The 18428-nt window shown below is 40.1% G+C and overlaps 1 protein-coding gene across 1 annotated transcript in view; it reads right to left on the bottom strand.

The window, feature by feature from the left end:
• Nucleotides 1-4183: 4183 nt before the first annotated feature.
• Nucleotides 4184-18428, bottom strand: part of CTPS2 (CTP synthase 2) — a 74390-nt gene continuing 60145 nt past the window's right edge. Inside the window, exons 16-18 of the mRNA XM_059817073.1 lie at nt 16487-16631; nt 6930-7040; nt 4184-5236 (exon numbers count right to left, since the gene is read on the bottom strand). Coding sequence (XP_059673056.1) covers nt 6971-7040; nt 16487-16631 — 215 coding nt within the window. The 3' untranslated portion in view covers nt 4184-5236; nt 6930-6970. The remainder of the gene's footprint in view (nt 5237-6929; nt 7041-16486; nt 16632-18428) is intronic.

Raw genomic sequence — 18428 nt, forward strand, 5'->3', positions numbered from 1 at the left:
ACATTAGCACCTGAAGGTTATCTCTCTAAACTGCTAAATAAACTAGGAAAGAAACCTCAGCTTCAATGTAGTACATGTTAAAGTATGTCGAGAAGATGCTAAAGGACTTCACTTGTAAAGATTATAGTGAAATAGGAACCTAGGCTACTGAGATGCAATATTGGACTAGAGCTATTCAGTAAGATACAGCTCTGTCCACAGTATCAGTTAAGTGCAAAACCTACCCCACAGTCACATCCAAACTTGGATCCTGCTCCCCTTGTTTACAAATATGCACAGCTTCAGGTCAAACTCAACCAAGCTACCAAACTTCCTGGGAGGAAAACCTGGGTGTAGCTGGCATACCAGAACAGGACCACTTTCTGGATGACGTAGGCATAGATTTTAAGTGTCACCCTCCAACACACCCAACAGATCTTCAGCTCCCAACACGCACACCCAACAGATCTTCAGTCAGGTCTTCCCAGACATAGCAGTTTAGCTATCTCTAGGCTAGTAAACTATACAGGCTCACAGAACATGCCCAGAAGAGGTACATGGTCATCCACTCCGGCAAAATACAGCACAGCTTCGTCCCAGGGTATCTAGAACTCTCCCTTAGGCACCTTTCTGAGAGTTAGGATGCATTAGGGACCTTTCCCAGCAGTCAGCCTGAACATGGCCCCTGTCTTTGGAGGTAAGTGAGTTTCATAGAATCACAGGATAGTTGAGGTTGGCAGGGACCTCTGGAGATTGTGCAGTCCAACCCCTGGCTCAGAACAGGGTCAGCTACAGCAAGTTGTTCAGGGCTGTGTCCAGTTGGGTTTTGAGCATCTCCAGTGAAGGAGACTCCATCACCTCTCTGGGCAACCTGTTCCAGTGTTCAACCACCTGCACCATAAAAAAGTTATCTCTTATCTTTAAGCAGAATTTTCTGTGTTTCTGTTCCTATCCATTACCTCTTCTGTCACTGGCCATCACTGAGAAGAGTCTGGCTCTGTCTTCTTTATTCCCCTTGCATCAGGAATTTATAAACATTGATAAGATCCCCCTTGAGCCATCTCTTCTCCAGATTAAACAACATCAGCTCTCTCAGCCTCTCATCATATGATAGATGTTCCATCTCCATGGTCCTTCACTGGACTCACTCCAGTACATTCATAAAAGTTTAGCTGTACGGAAGCAAACTCAGGCACTGCAGTTGGGCAGTGAGAGAGACTACAAATACAGCCCTTGAGCCTAAGCAACAGTGAACTGAGCCAACATAAGATGGAAAATACAGATGTCAGATCTTGCTGTGCTCCAAGCATACGCTAAAGAGGAGTTCTAACCAGTGGTACTGACCTAGACAGTTTAGTACATTAGGTTACCTGCTCAACAGTTCATGCTTCCCAAGGAAGAATAATACATCCAAGTCCATCAAGACACGATCATGCAACATACAGATGCAGATCAATGCTCTCAGAATAAATATATTGTTCTTTCTACATGTCTTTCATTACATACCCCATTTTGGAATGAAAACACCAAAGCAAACTGCTTTATTTCATTGTTATCCCTTACAAGAATCCAAATTCTGTTATTCACATGCAAATGAAAAACATATAAGCAATCTTGCTTTGTTAAACTTTGGTGTGTATTTCTGTATTAGCAGGCTGTCTTTCTTGTCCTGCCACAGCACTAAGAAAATACTGCTCTCAGCTAGATTGCTGTATTAGATGTAAACATAAAAATGGAAATGAATACATTTCCACTGAAGGTCCTTACTGGAACAGGATGAGAGGTCTGAAATAATGCAAAAGCAGGCTTCACAAATGTTTGCTTCGGAAGAATAAGGATCAACTTTCAAACTTTGCCCTCTGTCCATGCTTGGGAATTATTTCTTCAGACTTTGGCTTGTGTGTGTAAGGTTTGACTTTTTCACATCCTCCTCTCTCTTTAGTGAGAGAAGCCCAGCTATAGGTTGCTTGTGACAATCATGCTTCATTTCATTGAATGGCTGAGGTTGGAATGGACCTCTAGAGGTCATCTGGTCCACCCCTGGTGCTCAAGCAGGGCCACCTAAAGCCAGTTGTCCAGGACCATGTCCAGGCAGCTTTTGAATATCTCCAAGGATGGAGACTCCACAACTTCCCTGGGCAACCTGTGCCAGTGCACAGTCACCCTCATAGTGGAAAAAGTGTTTCCTGATGTTCAGCTGGAGCCTCCTGTTTCAGTTTGTGCCCATGGACTCTGGTCCTGTCACTGGGCACCTCTGAGAAGAGCCTGGCTCTGTCCTCTTTGCACCCTCCCTTCAGGTGTTTATACACACGGATGAGATTTCCCTCCTCCTCCCTTCCCCCCGAACCTTCTCTTCTCTAGGCTGAGCAGTCCCAGCTCTGACAGGCAGGTATTTAGCCATCTCCAGAAAAGCAGGGCTTCATCACGAGTAACAGTGACTTGGGAAGAAAAACCCCATCACTCTGAAAGTCCCCCCTTCCTCCTTCTTCCCCTAGCTTTTATTGCTAAGCATGATGTCACAGGGCATGGGATATCCCTTTGGTCAGTTGCAGTCAGCTGTCCCGGCTGTGTCCCCTCCCAACTTCTTCACAGAATCATAGAATCATTTGGTTGGAAAAGACCCTTAAGATCATCAAGTCCAACTGTTAACCTAGCACTGCCAAGTCTACCACTAAACCATGTCTTTAAGTGCCACATCTAGATGTCCTTTAAATACCTCCAGAGATGGCGACTCAACCACTTCCCTGCTGTGCGGGTTTTGATTGGGGTAGAGTTAATTTTCTTCATAGTAGCTGGTGTGGGGCTGTGTTTTGGATTTGTGCTGAACAGTGTAGATAATACAGGGATGTTTTTGCTATTGCTGAGCAGTGCTTACAGAGTCAAGGCCTTTTCTGCTCCTCACACCACCCCACCAGCGAGTAGGCTGGGGGTGCACAAGAAGTTGGGAGGGGACACCCTCCTGCACCCCCAGTCTGCTTGTTGGCAGGGCAGTGTGAGAAGCAGAAAAGGCCTTGACTCTGTGTAAGCACTGCTCAGCAGTAACTAAAACATCCCTGTGTTATCAAGGCTGTTTTCAGCACAAATCCAAAACACAGCCCCATACTAGCTACTATGAAGAAAATTAACTCTACCCCAGCCAAAACCAGTACACTCTCAGCCTTTCCTCACAGGAGGGATGCTCCAGTCCTTTATCAACTTAGTGGCCCTTTGCTGGACTCCCTCCAGTATGCTTAGGTCTCTCTTGTACCAGGCAGCCCAGAACTGGACACAGCACTCCAGGTGTGGCCTCACCAGGGCTGAATAGAGGGGAGGGATCACCTCTCTCGACCTGCTGACAACACTCCTAATGCAGCCCAGGATTTGGCTGGAAAAGGCTCATTTGCCTTCTTCCATTTTGGAAATGGCACGCTTCTGCTTGTCAGCTCAAATAGGAGATGGATCCCTTGTGTTTGTCTCCAGGATACTGCCTTGTATAGCACAGTTAGCAGGAAGAGGATTGGTAAGGGCGCCATGAGATCAAGGTGCTGTTTTCCAGGTTGTATGTCTTTTTGTTCCCTCAGTTTTTTGGATAAATCACAGACAACACAACTGGGACATGACTAAATGAAAAATTCCCTCTTTGACACCACAGTTCACAATTGGCACCATGATTCTTAAACACAGTAGCTAAACACTTCTGAGTAACACAATTTAATATATTTGAAAATACATTTGCACATTACAGACAATCTCAGGAAATGCTTAACCTTTCACAAACCAGTGGCCAGTGTCTCTCATTGGGGAAGACATACAGTGACACCAGTTCTGTCAATACCTGCTATTTCTAAGGCACGCATTTGCAAACCACTTTAGAAAAACACTGCCATGGGAATACATTTTATATTTCATAACCATTAAAGCTTCATTTTAGTGAAGAGATAAATTGGCTGTGTAACCTGAGATTTTCTAAAGCAATGCAAAGCTCTCAAACTTACTGTTTTACAAAGCTGTAATAAGGGACATGGTGCTTTTTATTTATGTACAGATATTTACCTTTTGATCAATTAAAAAAGTCTCTTTGCCCAAAACCAAAATGAAACACAAAGCTCAAACTTCAGAAGTTTTCTTTATAGGAAAGGGTGCCCCAGGCATTTGGAGCCCGTCAGTTACATAGCTCAGATCCAGCCTCTGTGACAGGTCCAATGATGCCACATTGCTAATGGGATCCAGCTTTAAACACAGTACAGCACCTCTCGCCTTCCCCTTGTGTCTCAGTGATTCAGGCTGCAGTCCTGGCTTTACAGGGCTGCCTGCAATTGTCATGCAGTGGATTAACTTGTGATTTCTAAATTAAAGTACACTGTTCTATCCTATTGGGGAATGAGCACCATGACCATGGAGTGGCCACCGGATGAGAGAAAAAAAGGGAGAACCCTAGTTCACCTTTATACTCATTTAGTGAAATTAACTGAGTTTTGCATGGCTGAAGCCCAAATAATGCTCAAGGTTTATAACTGGTTCTTCTACAACTTTCATATGAGTGTTCAAATTAAATTTTAACATATGAGTATATTTACTTTTTCTCTTACAAAATGCAAATACAAAACCACCTTCTAATATAACTTCTGTAATTTTGTAAGTCCGAATTATGTTCAGTATTATCAGCCTTTCAGGAGAAACAGAGCAAATGAACTTGAACTTTTGTAAAGTGAAATCACTTATAAAAGCAAAGTGAAAAGCCGTGTATCCAACATCAATTATAATAATCACAAAGAGCTGAAATACAGCGACAATTTCTCATTTGTATATATTGAACAGCAAAAAAAGTAAAAAAAAAAATATATACACAACAAGCTTAATAGGGAAACAAAGCTGAAACAGCTCTCTACTGCTCATGGATAAGACAACTCCCCCTTAAATTTTTTAGTGCATTCCCTCTCATTCACAAGAACTAACGCATTTTTATCTTCCTGTTCTAAGGCGAACTGAAAACAATCAAATCTCCCTTCAAATCAAGAACATTTGTGAACTAGTGAATTAATACATATTCACCTGAGATCATTCTGAAATACAGGATGATTAACACCTAAGGTGCACAACCATTTTGTCATTTTTAAAGAGAAACAGCATTTATACAGAAGAGTTTTTGCTACATGACAGTAAAACTGTCATCTGTAAAGAGAATTTTTGAAAACAGTATAGGAGAAGACACTATGAGGACTGTAAGCAGCTTACTCTTCTACTCTCTTCTCTTCAATATTGTCTTGTTCCTAAATTTCTGTAACATAAAAAGAGGGAGGGGAAGGAAGAATAAACAGGAAAAAAATAATGATTAAAAATATTTATTTTGTAACTCAGTTTATTTCATGCTTATGTCAGTTTCTCTCAAATCCGTTAACTGAATTCTAAGTAGTCCTACGATAAATACTACAAGGAGATGCATTTCATCTAGGTCAAACAGCATAAAGCAAAACCACAAAACTAACTATAGTCTACATGTGTATCCAGCTCTGATTAATGGGTAGACTTAACCCTGAGATAAAAATAAATTAGTCAATGCTTCTATCCTTCTTTTGCATCTGGAATTAGTTATTTAATCCTTTCTAGAGTAATAGTATTGAATACAATTGGTATCCACTAGTGACATGTTCAAACAAAATTAGCTTGACTCTGATAACCACTTAAAAGCATCACAAAAGTACATTCATCCAAGCACTGAAAAAGTCACATCTGCAATGGTAAACAGATAATTACCATTCATCAATTCCATTGAGGAAGGCAAGTTCAAAGCTAAAGGGGCTGTCCTGTACTATGTGTTGGTCTCAAGAAACAGAACCATAGTGATGTTTGGACGTGGGAAGGATCCGGGCACAAAAGAAAAGGAATATTTTGTCTACTTATTTTTTAGTCATTCTAGGACATGCATCACTACTGTATCTGCATGCACCAGATCATGGAATCATTTAACATTCTGTTCTCCACTCTCATGATTTGGGGATGTATTGTTATCTTTAACATGTGGTATATGAGAGGGAAAAAGAAATAAATTAAAAATCGCAGAAGACACCCATGCTGCAGCTAAGGACTAAACTCCAATTTCTAGCATCTCACACCAGTATTTTAATCATGAGACCATCAGGCAGACATGCATCATTCATATGCAGCCTTAATCATCTGTTTGGCACAGCTGCTTAGTGACTACACCATGCAAGGGGAATAAAATCAGAGGGGAAAGTTGCGTCGTGCTTACAGAAGTGCTCAGAAATACTGAAAAGCATGAATGTACACATGTATCAGAGTACCACACCAGCCACAACTCTGATGAATCTGTGTAGGGAAAATAAAGTGAGACTAAGATTCAAGCCCAGATCCTGCAGAGGTCAGGTGGACCACAGGAAATATGATCTCCAAACTGAAAGGAAATCTATGGCTACCATATTTACAGGTGAAAAAACAACCAATCCAACATCACTTTGGCAAAGCCTATGGCAAACAAAGCCACAGTTTTATAAAACTTGTTTGTATCTCTATCACTCTGCAGGTTAAATCCAAGTATTTATCTTGGGATGTCTTTGTTGTATCAGTGCATCAAATGCAATTACGGGTGAATATTAATGGAAAATAAAAAGTCACGTCAACATGCTGTACTCAAAGTGATGCAAACTGAAGTAACAAAAAAAGGGAAACATAATTTTTAAATGTATTTTCATTGTATCTTCAAACTAACACAACTTGATTTTGTACAGCATCCTACATATAAGCTGTACCCAAAACACTTAGCAGACTTTAATAGCACAATTGCAGAGTTAAGCAGCAGAAGAGGAAAACAATTACGTGCTGCAGGCAAGAAAGGAAACATAAGCTCTCAGATGGGATTTGAAACAAAAGGGAGAATCAAGATAACTTTGTCTCCTGTTTTAAGTCTAGAAGAAATAAATGTCATAAAGCAGTATCAAAACAGTTCAGTTTACCTCAACAGCATCATCCACTTCTGTGATCTCATACAATCATTTCAGCTTTTTTCTGAATTAGGAAACTCTTTCTCTGGAGAGCTGTCATCACTGAGGTCACTGTAGCTGTCACTGTTAGAAGTAATACACAGTCAGAAGGATCTAAAACAAATATTTTATTTCAAACCCTCTAACCCAGATGATGCATATGACAAAACACTTTCCTCAAATGCAACCCATTTCCAGAAAACTACTTTAAGCTCATGCTCCATTTTGATATTTGTAGAACGTCTTCCTCTACAGGAATGGGCTTAAGTTTGGAGCCTAAGAACTGATGAGAAAAAAATATTCTACCATATAAACAGTATGTTCAATTTCTTTTTGCTTGGCTCCTGTACATTCATTCTATAGTTTGCTGGTGCTGTGTGCCTGCGACCATGATTAACAACATGGAGAATAACAGGTATTCAGATCAAGACTAAAAGGAATTTCTCCTTTATAATAAAGAAAATTATTGTTTTGACCAAAGAAAAAGTTAAGACTATTTTAACTTTATTTACCCAGAATACTTCAATTTATACGTAAATTACAATTCTCGCTCTTCCAGTCAGAACATGAATTATTTTCATTGCACCAAACAATATCCTGACAGTTTTTCCTGAGGTTTTATCCCCTTCTGCTGTTTCCTGAGAGAAGCAGACCAGTTTTCACAGAACAAACTGCCATGCAAGTGATCGTTTTGTAAGTGGCCAGAACAAGGAAACAGTGAAGAACAGGAATCACCACAGCAACTGAGAGAAAGAAGTGCCCACAAACCACATTTTCAGTCAGCTGTGATGTCTATTGGGCCTCCAGGTTTATCTTAACTCTAAGTGCACCTCTATAGAAGAACCTCCAGCTTCAAGCTCGCCCTACTACACTTCACTTCTACAGTCTTATTTTCCAGATACCTGAATTTTCTGAGATCAGAAGCCAGCAAAGGGAGCCCACGGAACTGACAAGTACATCTGAGCAGCAATAATTCTGGTCAGTTCTGTGATACTTCAGAGTCCAACTTATAGTTAACACAGTACAGGTGGGGATCTCAGACCTCGTTTGCGCGGGTATACCAGTGTCCACCTCAGGTACCAACTCTACTCCAGCCATTGCACACCTGTCTTGTCACATCCCACTCTTATCACATACACCCTCGTCCTCCAGCCAACAGTACCTCAGTCACAACATGCTCCCCACCTCTGGGCATTATCTCCCACTGAGACAGCAAGCACATAACCAGCCCATGACCCACCTAGACACAGCCTTATCAGTCGATCCACAGTGCCCACCTGCTGTGTAAGGTTTCAAGGGGAACTATGTAACCCTGCAGCTGGAGGTCTTCAAGCTAGACTGCAATGTGGAACAGTGAACAAACTGCGCTTAGCTATACTGGTGCCTGTTACTGAGCACTGCTTTGTAGCCTGAATTTCACCCTCTCTTCTTTGAAAAAAAAAAAAAATTAAAAAAAAAGAAATCAAAGATTAGGTAAAAACACAGCCATTTTAATAGAGTGGGACAGAAGGAGTGGCACCAACAGTCATCTCATTTAATTTTTACCTCTGACTGTTAGGAAAGCCTCCCACAGTTACAGCAAATCCCTGTACCATATTCTGTACAAGACAGCATAGATATTCCAACTGTTCTAACATTAAGACTTTGCCTACAGCATTTTGCCCTTTCTTCACATGACATGCATGTTGTTGATGCAGTTCTTATGAAGAGTGTGTCATATTGGGCTAGTGAGAAATGCTCAATTTCATCATTTCACCAGCTGGCAAATAATTACACAGTTCAGTTGAGGAAAGTGTTGTTAACAGTATGATCAAGCATGCCAGATACACACAGACAAACACAACATCACCGACATTGTACTTACTTCTTTCTGAAAATACCCATGGAAACATGGAATAAAAATTCAGTATTATTAAAACAGTTTTGCATTTTCACATCACAGCAAAATAGCAAAAATTGTCCACAAAACAGAGGGTAAAACTGTGATTGCAGAAAGTTGCGTAATCTTATGATAGCCCTGGTTTAAGCCCAAAGTCTTTACAGAACTTTTTTTTTTTTATTTTTTTAGCTGGCTCTGCTGCCCAGTGGCAGTCACATCCCGAAAACATATGCCAGAGCTCCATATAAAACACATTATGGGAGACAGATACTTAAGTAAAAATGCTCAGGGACCAATGAGGTGAGCAGAGAACTGCCCAGCTTTCTCTCTTGAAGCCAGTTAGGCTCTGACCCCCACCCAGCACTCTCATCATTGATCCTCCCCCACTCAATGACATAGGTTTTAGAGGCATTCGCCCATAGAAGCAGTCACACAACACTGGCTGCTTCCATCATTTCATTAACTTACCACCCTAACTTCTCAGGCCTGTTTGCAGAAGCTGAGGGTCACTTGGCTAGCCACTAGCCCAGAAGCTAAAACACTTACTCGGCCAATGACAATTTTGTTCCTGCTCCCACACTGCCCAATTCAGTACAAGGTTTGACTCCACATCCCAGAGTAGGGCTCTTGTTACTACATTCTTGACTGTTTTGCAGTAGCACCTCACAGTCTCCCCTACTTTAGGGCTGTCCTGCTGGGTTTAAGTCATTTTTGTTTCTACAGGCAGGCCACAGTGGCAAGAAAGATTGAGGAAATACCCAGGTAAGGGTCAGCCCTTGGGCTTCAGACTCACGTAACTGTCAGTCTCACAGTTTCAGCTGCTTGAATGATATCTCTAAGCACCTGCAGAAGCTGTGGCATCATGTTAACAAGAAGAACTTGGGCTCCAAGGAAACCTGAACTTCTTCAAAAGCTAAGCTGCTGGTGGACTTAAAGCAAGCAGGGACTCATGAATCTTGGCATATCTGCACCTGGGTGCTATAGCTTCAAACCAGTGCTGATGTGCAGTTTGTAAGATTTACTGTGATATGAACTGTGTTCAACTGATAAGTAATCTGAAGAAAAACTCCAGGTAGTATTAACCACAAATGAGTCATCACCTCTCTTAGGAATAAATGTGTACTTCCTTCCAAATTACACTGAGTTGCTACACAGATATTAAACACAAAACCCAAATGGATGTTTTGTGCTCACAGTTGCTAATATTATGTAATCTTACTTAAATGTACTGGCTATGAAAGTAGTGGTGGTGGTAAATTAAATAAGTCCAGCTTTTCCTTTATGAAATTCTTTTTCACGCTGCGCTCTCAACTGAAAAAATATGCTTACATTTCCTTCAGCAAGTTTTCTCTCAGTTTGCACACAAATTAATTAGCAATTATCTTGGGCAGGAACCTGACACCCACTTCATCTTGTTTGTAACCATTCCCACAACAGTGGACTCCAACAGAAAGGAGCTAGTGAGCACATCTAAGGCCATCACAGTGGTTCTATTCCGTCTTTTTTTTTCTTCATGGAAACCGGAGTGTAAAGATATGGCCAAGAGAAAACCAGAACAAAACTCAGAGTATGCAGTGTCACTGCATCTAGTCAGTCACTTCAGCCTTCAAGATGAAGAATTTTGGTCACTTTGATCCTTACACCTGATCTACCTATAGTTAATGGAAATACATTCACTGCAAAGTGAAATGTCAATCAGTACCTAGCTGGCATTTCACTCTGCAGTGAACCGCAACATATTACCTGACTGGAGTAAGGAAAACATCCTCTGTTGAGAAACTAACTACATTACGGGGTTTGGTTTTGTTTTAAAGTTCACTCATCCTCAGATCCCTGTCTTCTCAAGACGTAAGCAATAAAAACAGCTTCCCCCTGCATGTGTTCCATTATTACCGAATTTATGCCCATTTCAGATGTCTCTGTTCTACTGACAGAGGTATCATCATACCTCTGCTATGCATCAGTCTAAAGCACGGAAGGAGGCAAGATGAGAAGATTGCCTGTTGGCATGGTACAGAAGGCAGCCGATAGCTGAGGCCACACGGCATGAAGCTGGAATGCATCACCTCAGCAACCAATCTCAGCTGCAGAATCACTAGAATTAAGACTCAAGATCAGTTTTAAAACTGTATTTCTCAAACAGTTGCTCAAAAGCACCAAACTGCCTACTTTCAATGTTTTTAGTAAGAAACACAGGCAACTGTAAAATGGGTACTCCTTGAACATTCTGTTTGTTTCATTTGGAAAATCCAGATCAACATTCTTCACAGCAAAGTATCTGACACAATTTCAGAGTGGTTTTTTTCATCCTTTTTTAATGTATAATTGACAAAAAAGTATTTTCCAGAAATGTAAGCAATTTAAACAATTGTTACAGTAATGATATTCCCTGCAAAGGCAGGAGCCAAGCTAAGTGCATTTCTTCCTCAATGCAAATTAACAATAAAGGTTATTACATTTACTACAGACTGTGGGTGTTTAAAACAAACAACTGCAACAGCTGTTTGAGAACCTAGCAAAAAGAAATCTGGCAATTATTATTATTTATTCCCCCCACAAAAAGCTGAATTATTGAAATTATTATAGTCATTAAAAGATTATTTAAAATAAATGCATATTTGATTGTGCAATGGTTATAATTGCAGTCAGCCATATTTCTTGGTGCATATTTTTGTGATCATTATATGATCATAAAAATGATCATATATTATTCATTATTATTACCATCATTATATGATCCTACGCTTCCATGAAACATCATTTCATTAAAGAATCCCTCAGCACATACCTAAGACTCCCCAGTTCCAACCTGCCAGACATTTGCACTCGCATAACTGGACCTAGGATAATGGTTTTATTAGGACCCAGCATTACAAAAAGCACAACCAAGATGCCAGAACATACCTGGGTGTTATAAAAACTCTCAGCTGAGTCTCATGCATGGGATTCAATTCATTCAGCTTTAAACATCTTCATCTGAGGTAGTTACCACCAGCTTCTTATAATCAATGGAGAGAAACAGGCACTTGTAGGGTATAATGCTTCTGACCCACTTAACCATTATCATGAGCTATTTGGCTCCTTTAAAGTGCATATATTCACTTAGCAACTACAGGAAAAGACTTGGGCTCATAAGTGTCTTCACTGTAAACATCTAACATTAAAATGACAAAGTAACTGCCATAACTAACATTACCAAGTTCATCACTAAGTACCACTATGGTTGAGAAGGGATTTCCTTTAAAACTTTTTCTATAGTTTTCTGTAAGAGCTCTGAGGGTTCCAACAGGTTTTAGCTGCCCTGACCATCCTCACCTGGGGCCTCCACCAATGGGCCCTGAAGCCTTGGCTCCCAATCCTTGCCTGAGCTATGTCGCAGGCATGCCTGTACCCATCTCTGTAGTTCTGTAGTCACTTGTTGACTGGACTTCCTGGATTGACCTCATACCTAACTCATCACTTTGCACTTCTGCACTGGACTGTCTGTAGGACATGGTGACTGTCATTGGAGCCAGTTCGCTTGCCTTCTTTGGCAACTGTGGTACTGACTCCTGCTGGTGAGGACACTACCCTACCAGTACAGTTGCCACCCCTGGCTCCTGGATTGTCTTCTTTTGTGGAGCAGCCCCTCTCTTTCTGCTCTCTTGACAGTCTTCAAACCACAAGATTTCCTTCACTTTCCTCTGAAATGTCTGGATTTGGTCAATGGCAGAAATATGATGCTGAGCCAGATGTGTTCTTGGTTGGGGATAAAGTACAAGGGACATCAGAGATAGTCCTGCTCCCACCTTCCTTGCCCCTCATACGCCAGAACACATCACACAGGCTGTTTCCTGTTCTGTTTATAGGTCCTTGCCCAAACCTCACTACACAACTGATTTGGGAGATAGTTGGACCATGTTAGTGCAGTAAGCACCATACAGGCAAGTCTTCCGAGATTCTTTTATGCACCACTCCTTCTGTCCTCTGGCCACTTCTGCTCCTTGACTCTGAATGCAACTCATAAGTCATCTTTTATTAATAACCTGCCCAGAACTAACTCTGTGACTAGATGGCATTGGACTGGTACCTCACGTTAGCATATTCACTAATGACTTGCAAAAATTTCTTTTGGCGGTAGTCCTAGTTGCCCACACTTTCTCACCCAGAAACATCTCTCACTTCCTACATTTCCTCCCATCTACTCAACATCTGTGTTTAAATTATTTATCTTTAGCTTGTTACCCTCTTCCTCCAAAGAAACATAAGATTTCACTATTTTCAGCAGAGGTTTCTAAATTCCTTATATATTTTTTATGTTATTTCTTTGCTCTGAATAGTGCTTTCAGCTCTTATTTAAATGACATTATTAGCAAATATCATTAATGCACTGTGGCCTACTCTTGCAGGCCATTAATAAAGATGTTGGTTGAGGGGAAAGAAGAAAAAGTCTGCTAAACTTGCTATGGGGAAAAAACCCCAGCAACATGGCTTTATTGTACATCAGTGGTTTTGCAATCCATATGACACTGTTCCCAAAGATAAGCCAGTTTTTATTATTTTTTCCAAATGAAACTCTGCAAGACTCGGTAAAAGCCAACATTAGATGTGAAGTTCCCCTCTTCATCCACTAGTTTTCTCTTAAAACCTTTTGGTGTCTCTTAAAAAGCAGCTTATTTGTGGGTATTGTACACTTTCTGAGAGACTCTTGTGGTTCTGGTTTTCTCTGTCCTTTAAAATGAAACATGTAAACTAGCAGCCTCTCACCTTCCTCAGCTCCGTATGAAATGGTCACTTCAGTATTTCCATGGAAAGATTTGGAAAAGGTCACAATTTAAAAGCATTCACAGGAAATGCACAAACTTGATCATAAGAAGTTCCATCTAAACATGAGGAGGAGCTTCTTTACTTTGAGGGTTGTAGAGCACTGGAACAAGCTGCCCGGAGAAGGTTGTGGAGTCTCCTTCTCTAGAGGTATTCAAAACTTGCCTGGACGCATTTCTGTGCAATCTGCTCTAGGTGAACCTGCTCTGGAGGGGGGGTTGGACTAGATGATCTCCAGAGGTCCCTTCCAACCCCTGTCATTCTGTGTGACCTGTGTAATTCTGTGAAATGAAGTGCATGGCTTTGTCTGATGGTTAGGTACTCATGCCATAATGCACTAGAGGCTGAAACCACAAAGGCAACTTAGATGCCCAACTCCACTTCAGGTAACTAAGTAATAACTCATCACTGAGTTACTCTGATCCTTTGCTCAGTTCTTGACTGTTTTCGTACACACCAAAGCTCCTGGGAACTAAATTTACCCCAGAGGATCCATTCCAGTCTCAAACTAGGTATGCTCATGCCTATGTGTAAGCATTCTCAGACTGACTACCAGACTAGGCCTCACAAAAATTTAAGAGAAGGTTTATTCACTTTTATTTACTTAGGTCACTCTCCTGGGAGGTGTGATGCATCTTTAAATTTACTGTTTGCTTTGCTTAGAAGCTAGGGCTTCTGTCCAGGTGTCAGATCTAAAATTGCATCCTAATTATGGGGCTGTTAAATGTTCTGGGGTAATGATTTGCTGTTAAGAAACTAATGCTAAAAATATGTATTTCCTTTTGTCTCAGGACCTCATCATTAACCCTCTTTTTAGTGTTTTTAACAGCCTAGTTTAGGTAATCTGCTCACCTTGCTGGCCTCGACAAATTCTCTTTCAGGTTACATCTTTGCTCTAGTCAACAGCATGACTACAATTCATGCAGGCAGTGCAGGAGGGGGTATGCAGAAAATCCTCTCCTCAGATTTGTTTCAGTCTTGTTATGACATGCCTTAGCTTTACTGCTTAATGAAATTACTAGCATTCTGGGGTTTAAAGGTTTAAATTGGAAATCATTCCCACTCAGCAGGTGGGTATGTTAACATGATTGGATGTGCTGTAATTAGCACTGAAATTCCCTCGTGAATGTTCTTCCCTGCAAAATGCTCCTCTTTTAGCCCCAAAAATGTTTTTCTATTCTCAAGACAAAGGGGTTCTCTTGATTGCTGTGCATCTAGGTAAATGGTAAAATTTGTATTTTTGTATACAAAGTTTGGGGGTATGAATTTTTGTCTTTGATAAATGTTTAAGTGTTGGTTGGAGTTTATTGTATGAACATGAAGAAGAGTTGGCTATAATTTTTATTGATTAATTTAAATAAGTGTAAGTGCGGCAAATTCAGTAATTGCTGAAACTTAAAAGTCAAGGTTAGAAAACATCTTTGCTATAATACTAAGGGATTTAAATTTAAATTAGCAGGACACATGCAGGTCACTCATTCAAAAAAAGTAATTTTTCTTTATCTCAGAGAGACGAATAGGTATACTTATGGGAGGAAGCAGTAAAAGAAAGGATATTGGGACCTGTGAAACAAGATGAACTGTGAGGCGGAGGGTGCCCACAAGAAGAAAAGACTGAAGATCACTGTGCTTGAAGACTCCCTCCTGCCAAGCACCACAAAAATTTGACCTGTGTAATGCACTGGCACAAATTTTAAAAGGTAGATAATGTTATGACTGTTAATAACAATGAGATGCTAAGGTAATAGGAGTATTTCAATCAAGATGTAGTTTGCAGATCAGAAAGAAATTCTCTTTGTATGTACATCATTGCACAATTGGCCAGGGTGAACAAAGATGAAGAGCATTTATGAAAAACAACTGATACCCATAAGGAGCAGGGTACCAAAATAGATTGATCTGGTCTGGCTTGGCTATTTTCCATTACTACTGAAACCTGAATAAAATTCCTATTTCTCGCTTAAGAAAAGGACATCATTTTAATAGAAAGCAATGCTCAAAAAAAACCCCAAAACCCACAAAACTAGTGAGTTTGGTGCCTTGTTTAGAGGAAAATCCAGTAAGCCAGAGTTGGATCTGTTCTGTGTTATTATTCAGTCATTCTGTGATTTTTTTAATTTTTTTTTTTAAATTTTGTTATTGTACCCTAGACTTCCCTCTGACCTCTTTATTATTGTTATTGTAATGAAATTGTAACTGTTATTAATATCATTGAAATAAACAAGAATGAGTTAACACTGGCTAAAAGCTATTGCTACATTCAATAAACCAAAAACTCTGTGTCCAAGGGAACTGGGACAAAGGATTTTAGTTTCGCTGAACCATTCCATTTTGATCCTGATCCAAACCCTTCCATAAGTCTAAAGATATCCCAACTGTTTTGTTTCAGGCTTGTCTCTGCTAGATGGAATTATTTAGCTACTGCAAAATAAAATCAGTGTTTTCTTTTTTGTTACTGTCATCATTCAAATACAACTAGGCAAGAATTTCACTTCATTGCTTGATCCTCTAGCAAATCTCTTTCCCTGTGAAACTACTGTTAATAAAAGTTAACACAGGAGGCCACTAACTTCACATGAATTTACTAAAGGTTTTTTACTTCTTTCTGGTTATCATGTATGGATATGGCTTTAGCCCTAATAGCCTCTGAAAAGGAGGAAGTCGGGAACTGTGCTTAACTGCTTACAGATACTTTTTACATCAGGCTTTATGTCAGGTACACACAGGAACAAGTAAATCAATACAGGAAGAACTCCTTTTCCTTTTCTGGACTTCTGAACTGAAGGACAGGAGAATCCCTCCAAAAAGGTCACTATCAAACTGCAGGCAAGTGATTAAGAAAGATTACCTTGGAGACAATTTACATCCACGTTGCAGGTATGCATTGAGTGTCCCAGTTGCTGCTAGCAACAGTCCAAGGTATGGAGGTGAAGGTTTCATAGGTCTTGAGGAAAACTCTGGATGGAACTGAACTCCCACAAAATATGGGTGATCTACAAGATAAATGTCAAAGAAAATTACAAGATGTAAGAAGAAGATAGTAGAACAACTGTTAGGAAAAAAGTTTATTTAAGATTTCATGCAGGAGTCCAGAACCCAGATCAGCATGTGTGAATTTAAGGGCAAGGCAGCAGGAACCTTAATTTTTTCCACAAAAAGGCAGAAGGTTAGTAAGGTAAATTAAGGAAAAATCATCCTGTGATTCAATCTTAACATGCACAATGATGTAATTAAAAGCTGAATAATAAACCTGTACAGGCATGTAAGGGGGGGAACAACCACAACATCTACATTTATCATGTTATTTTCATAGTATTTTGGTTTCCAATATATATTTATGCATGTATATTCAGAACATGCACCCATACAGATCTGAGGGAAAAATAGAACAGTTCCTAAAAGACCAAGCATTACCATACAGCAACTATTTACACACTAAGAGATGGGTGTAAAAGCAACATATAGACAAAACTGGGGAAAACAAACGTCAAATAATTAGGCCTGGAACAGATCTCCTGGGACATTAGATCCAGTCTCCTGTTACTGAATGCAGATACATCATGTAGTCTCATGCACAAAGGGTCAAGGCTCTGCCATAACACCACCTAGCTTTTTTTGCTCCCACTAGAAAGCTCTTCCAATACTCTCTCCTTTTGCTTAGAAACCTTTTCCTAATTCATAGGCCATCTTTGTTACAGTCAACTTATATCTATTTCTTATGGTGCTCTTCCGTCCTGCTGTTTGGCCCATGTGATTAAGGATGACAATATCACCATCATTCAACTCTGCCTGCTAAGCTAAACAAGCCATGCTGCTTCATCTTCTCTTAAATCTTCAGCTCTGTTTCCCAATCAAAGCACCTCTTTACTACTGCTTCTGGTTCCCTTTTGTCTTCTTCAAAAGGATAAGGAAGGAAAAATGTTCCATGCTGTGCACCTATTCCTTCTTTGAATATTGTTTTAAAGGAACTAACATTAACCACTTCTACTGCCAGGACACTGGATGAAATTAACCTCAGATCTCTTCTTGTTCGACAATTTCCAGAATAATCCCAAACATGCAAGGAATTTCTCTGCAGTACAGAATAATTAATAACAAGAAAGCTGGTTTTTTCTTCTATGAAGATAAACTATATGAGCTAGTATACTGCTCTTCTCTCTGCTGCTACGTCTTAAAAAGAACCTGGATCCTAAATTTATCCCATAACTTCTTTCTCTCTACCATGCAATTTAGTTCTTTAAAGCTGTAAAACAAGACAATGACAAAGCATCAAATATTTCCTGTGGGATATTTTGCTTAAAAGCTTTGCCTAAGCTATCTGGTGTACTGTTATTTCTGTGCTTCCGCTTCAATCCACCCTCCTCCCTATGATGATTGTTTTTCTTTAGTAATCAGAGTCTCCTTGCAGCCCATTGTGAAATAATTCCAGATTTTACTGCTGCTTTTATTCTTTTCACAGTAACATGCAATTTAAAAATTCTGCTTCATTTCATGATGCTCTCTATAGAAGTTGTTTCATGCAGGGCAGACAAAATAGCCTTCCAACACCAGCTTGCGTAACAGAGGTAATGTATCAGGAAGAAACTAAGCAAAGAACACCATGACAATTAGTAGTTTATGAATTCATACGTATCCTTTGCTCTTAGATTACTCTCTATGGTGCAGTTGCTTGACATTATAAGTACGTGTCTACATTCAAATCCTGGTTCAAAATTACAGCACTGTTCTTCAACAAACCGTGGAGTATACAAAATGAATTCTCGGGAGCATCACGTCACAAATAGCACTCT

Source organism: Gavia stellata, chromosome 1 (genome assembly GCF_030936135.1).
Source record: "Gavia stellata isolate bGavSte3 chromosome 1, bGavSte3.hap2, whole genome shotgun sequence".
In the NCBI taxonomy this organism is placed as follows: domain Eukaryota; kingdom Metazoa; phylum Chordata; class Aves; order Gaviiformes; family Gaviidae; genus Gavia; species Gavia stellata.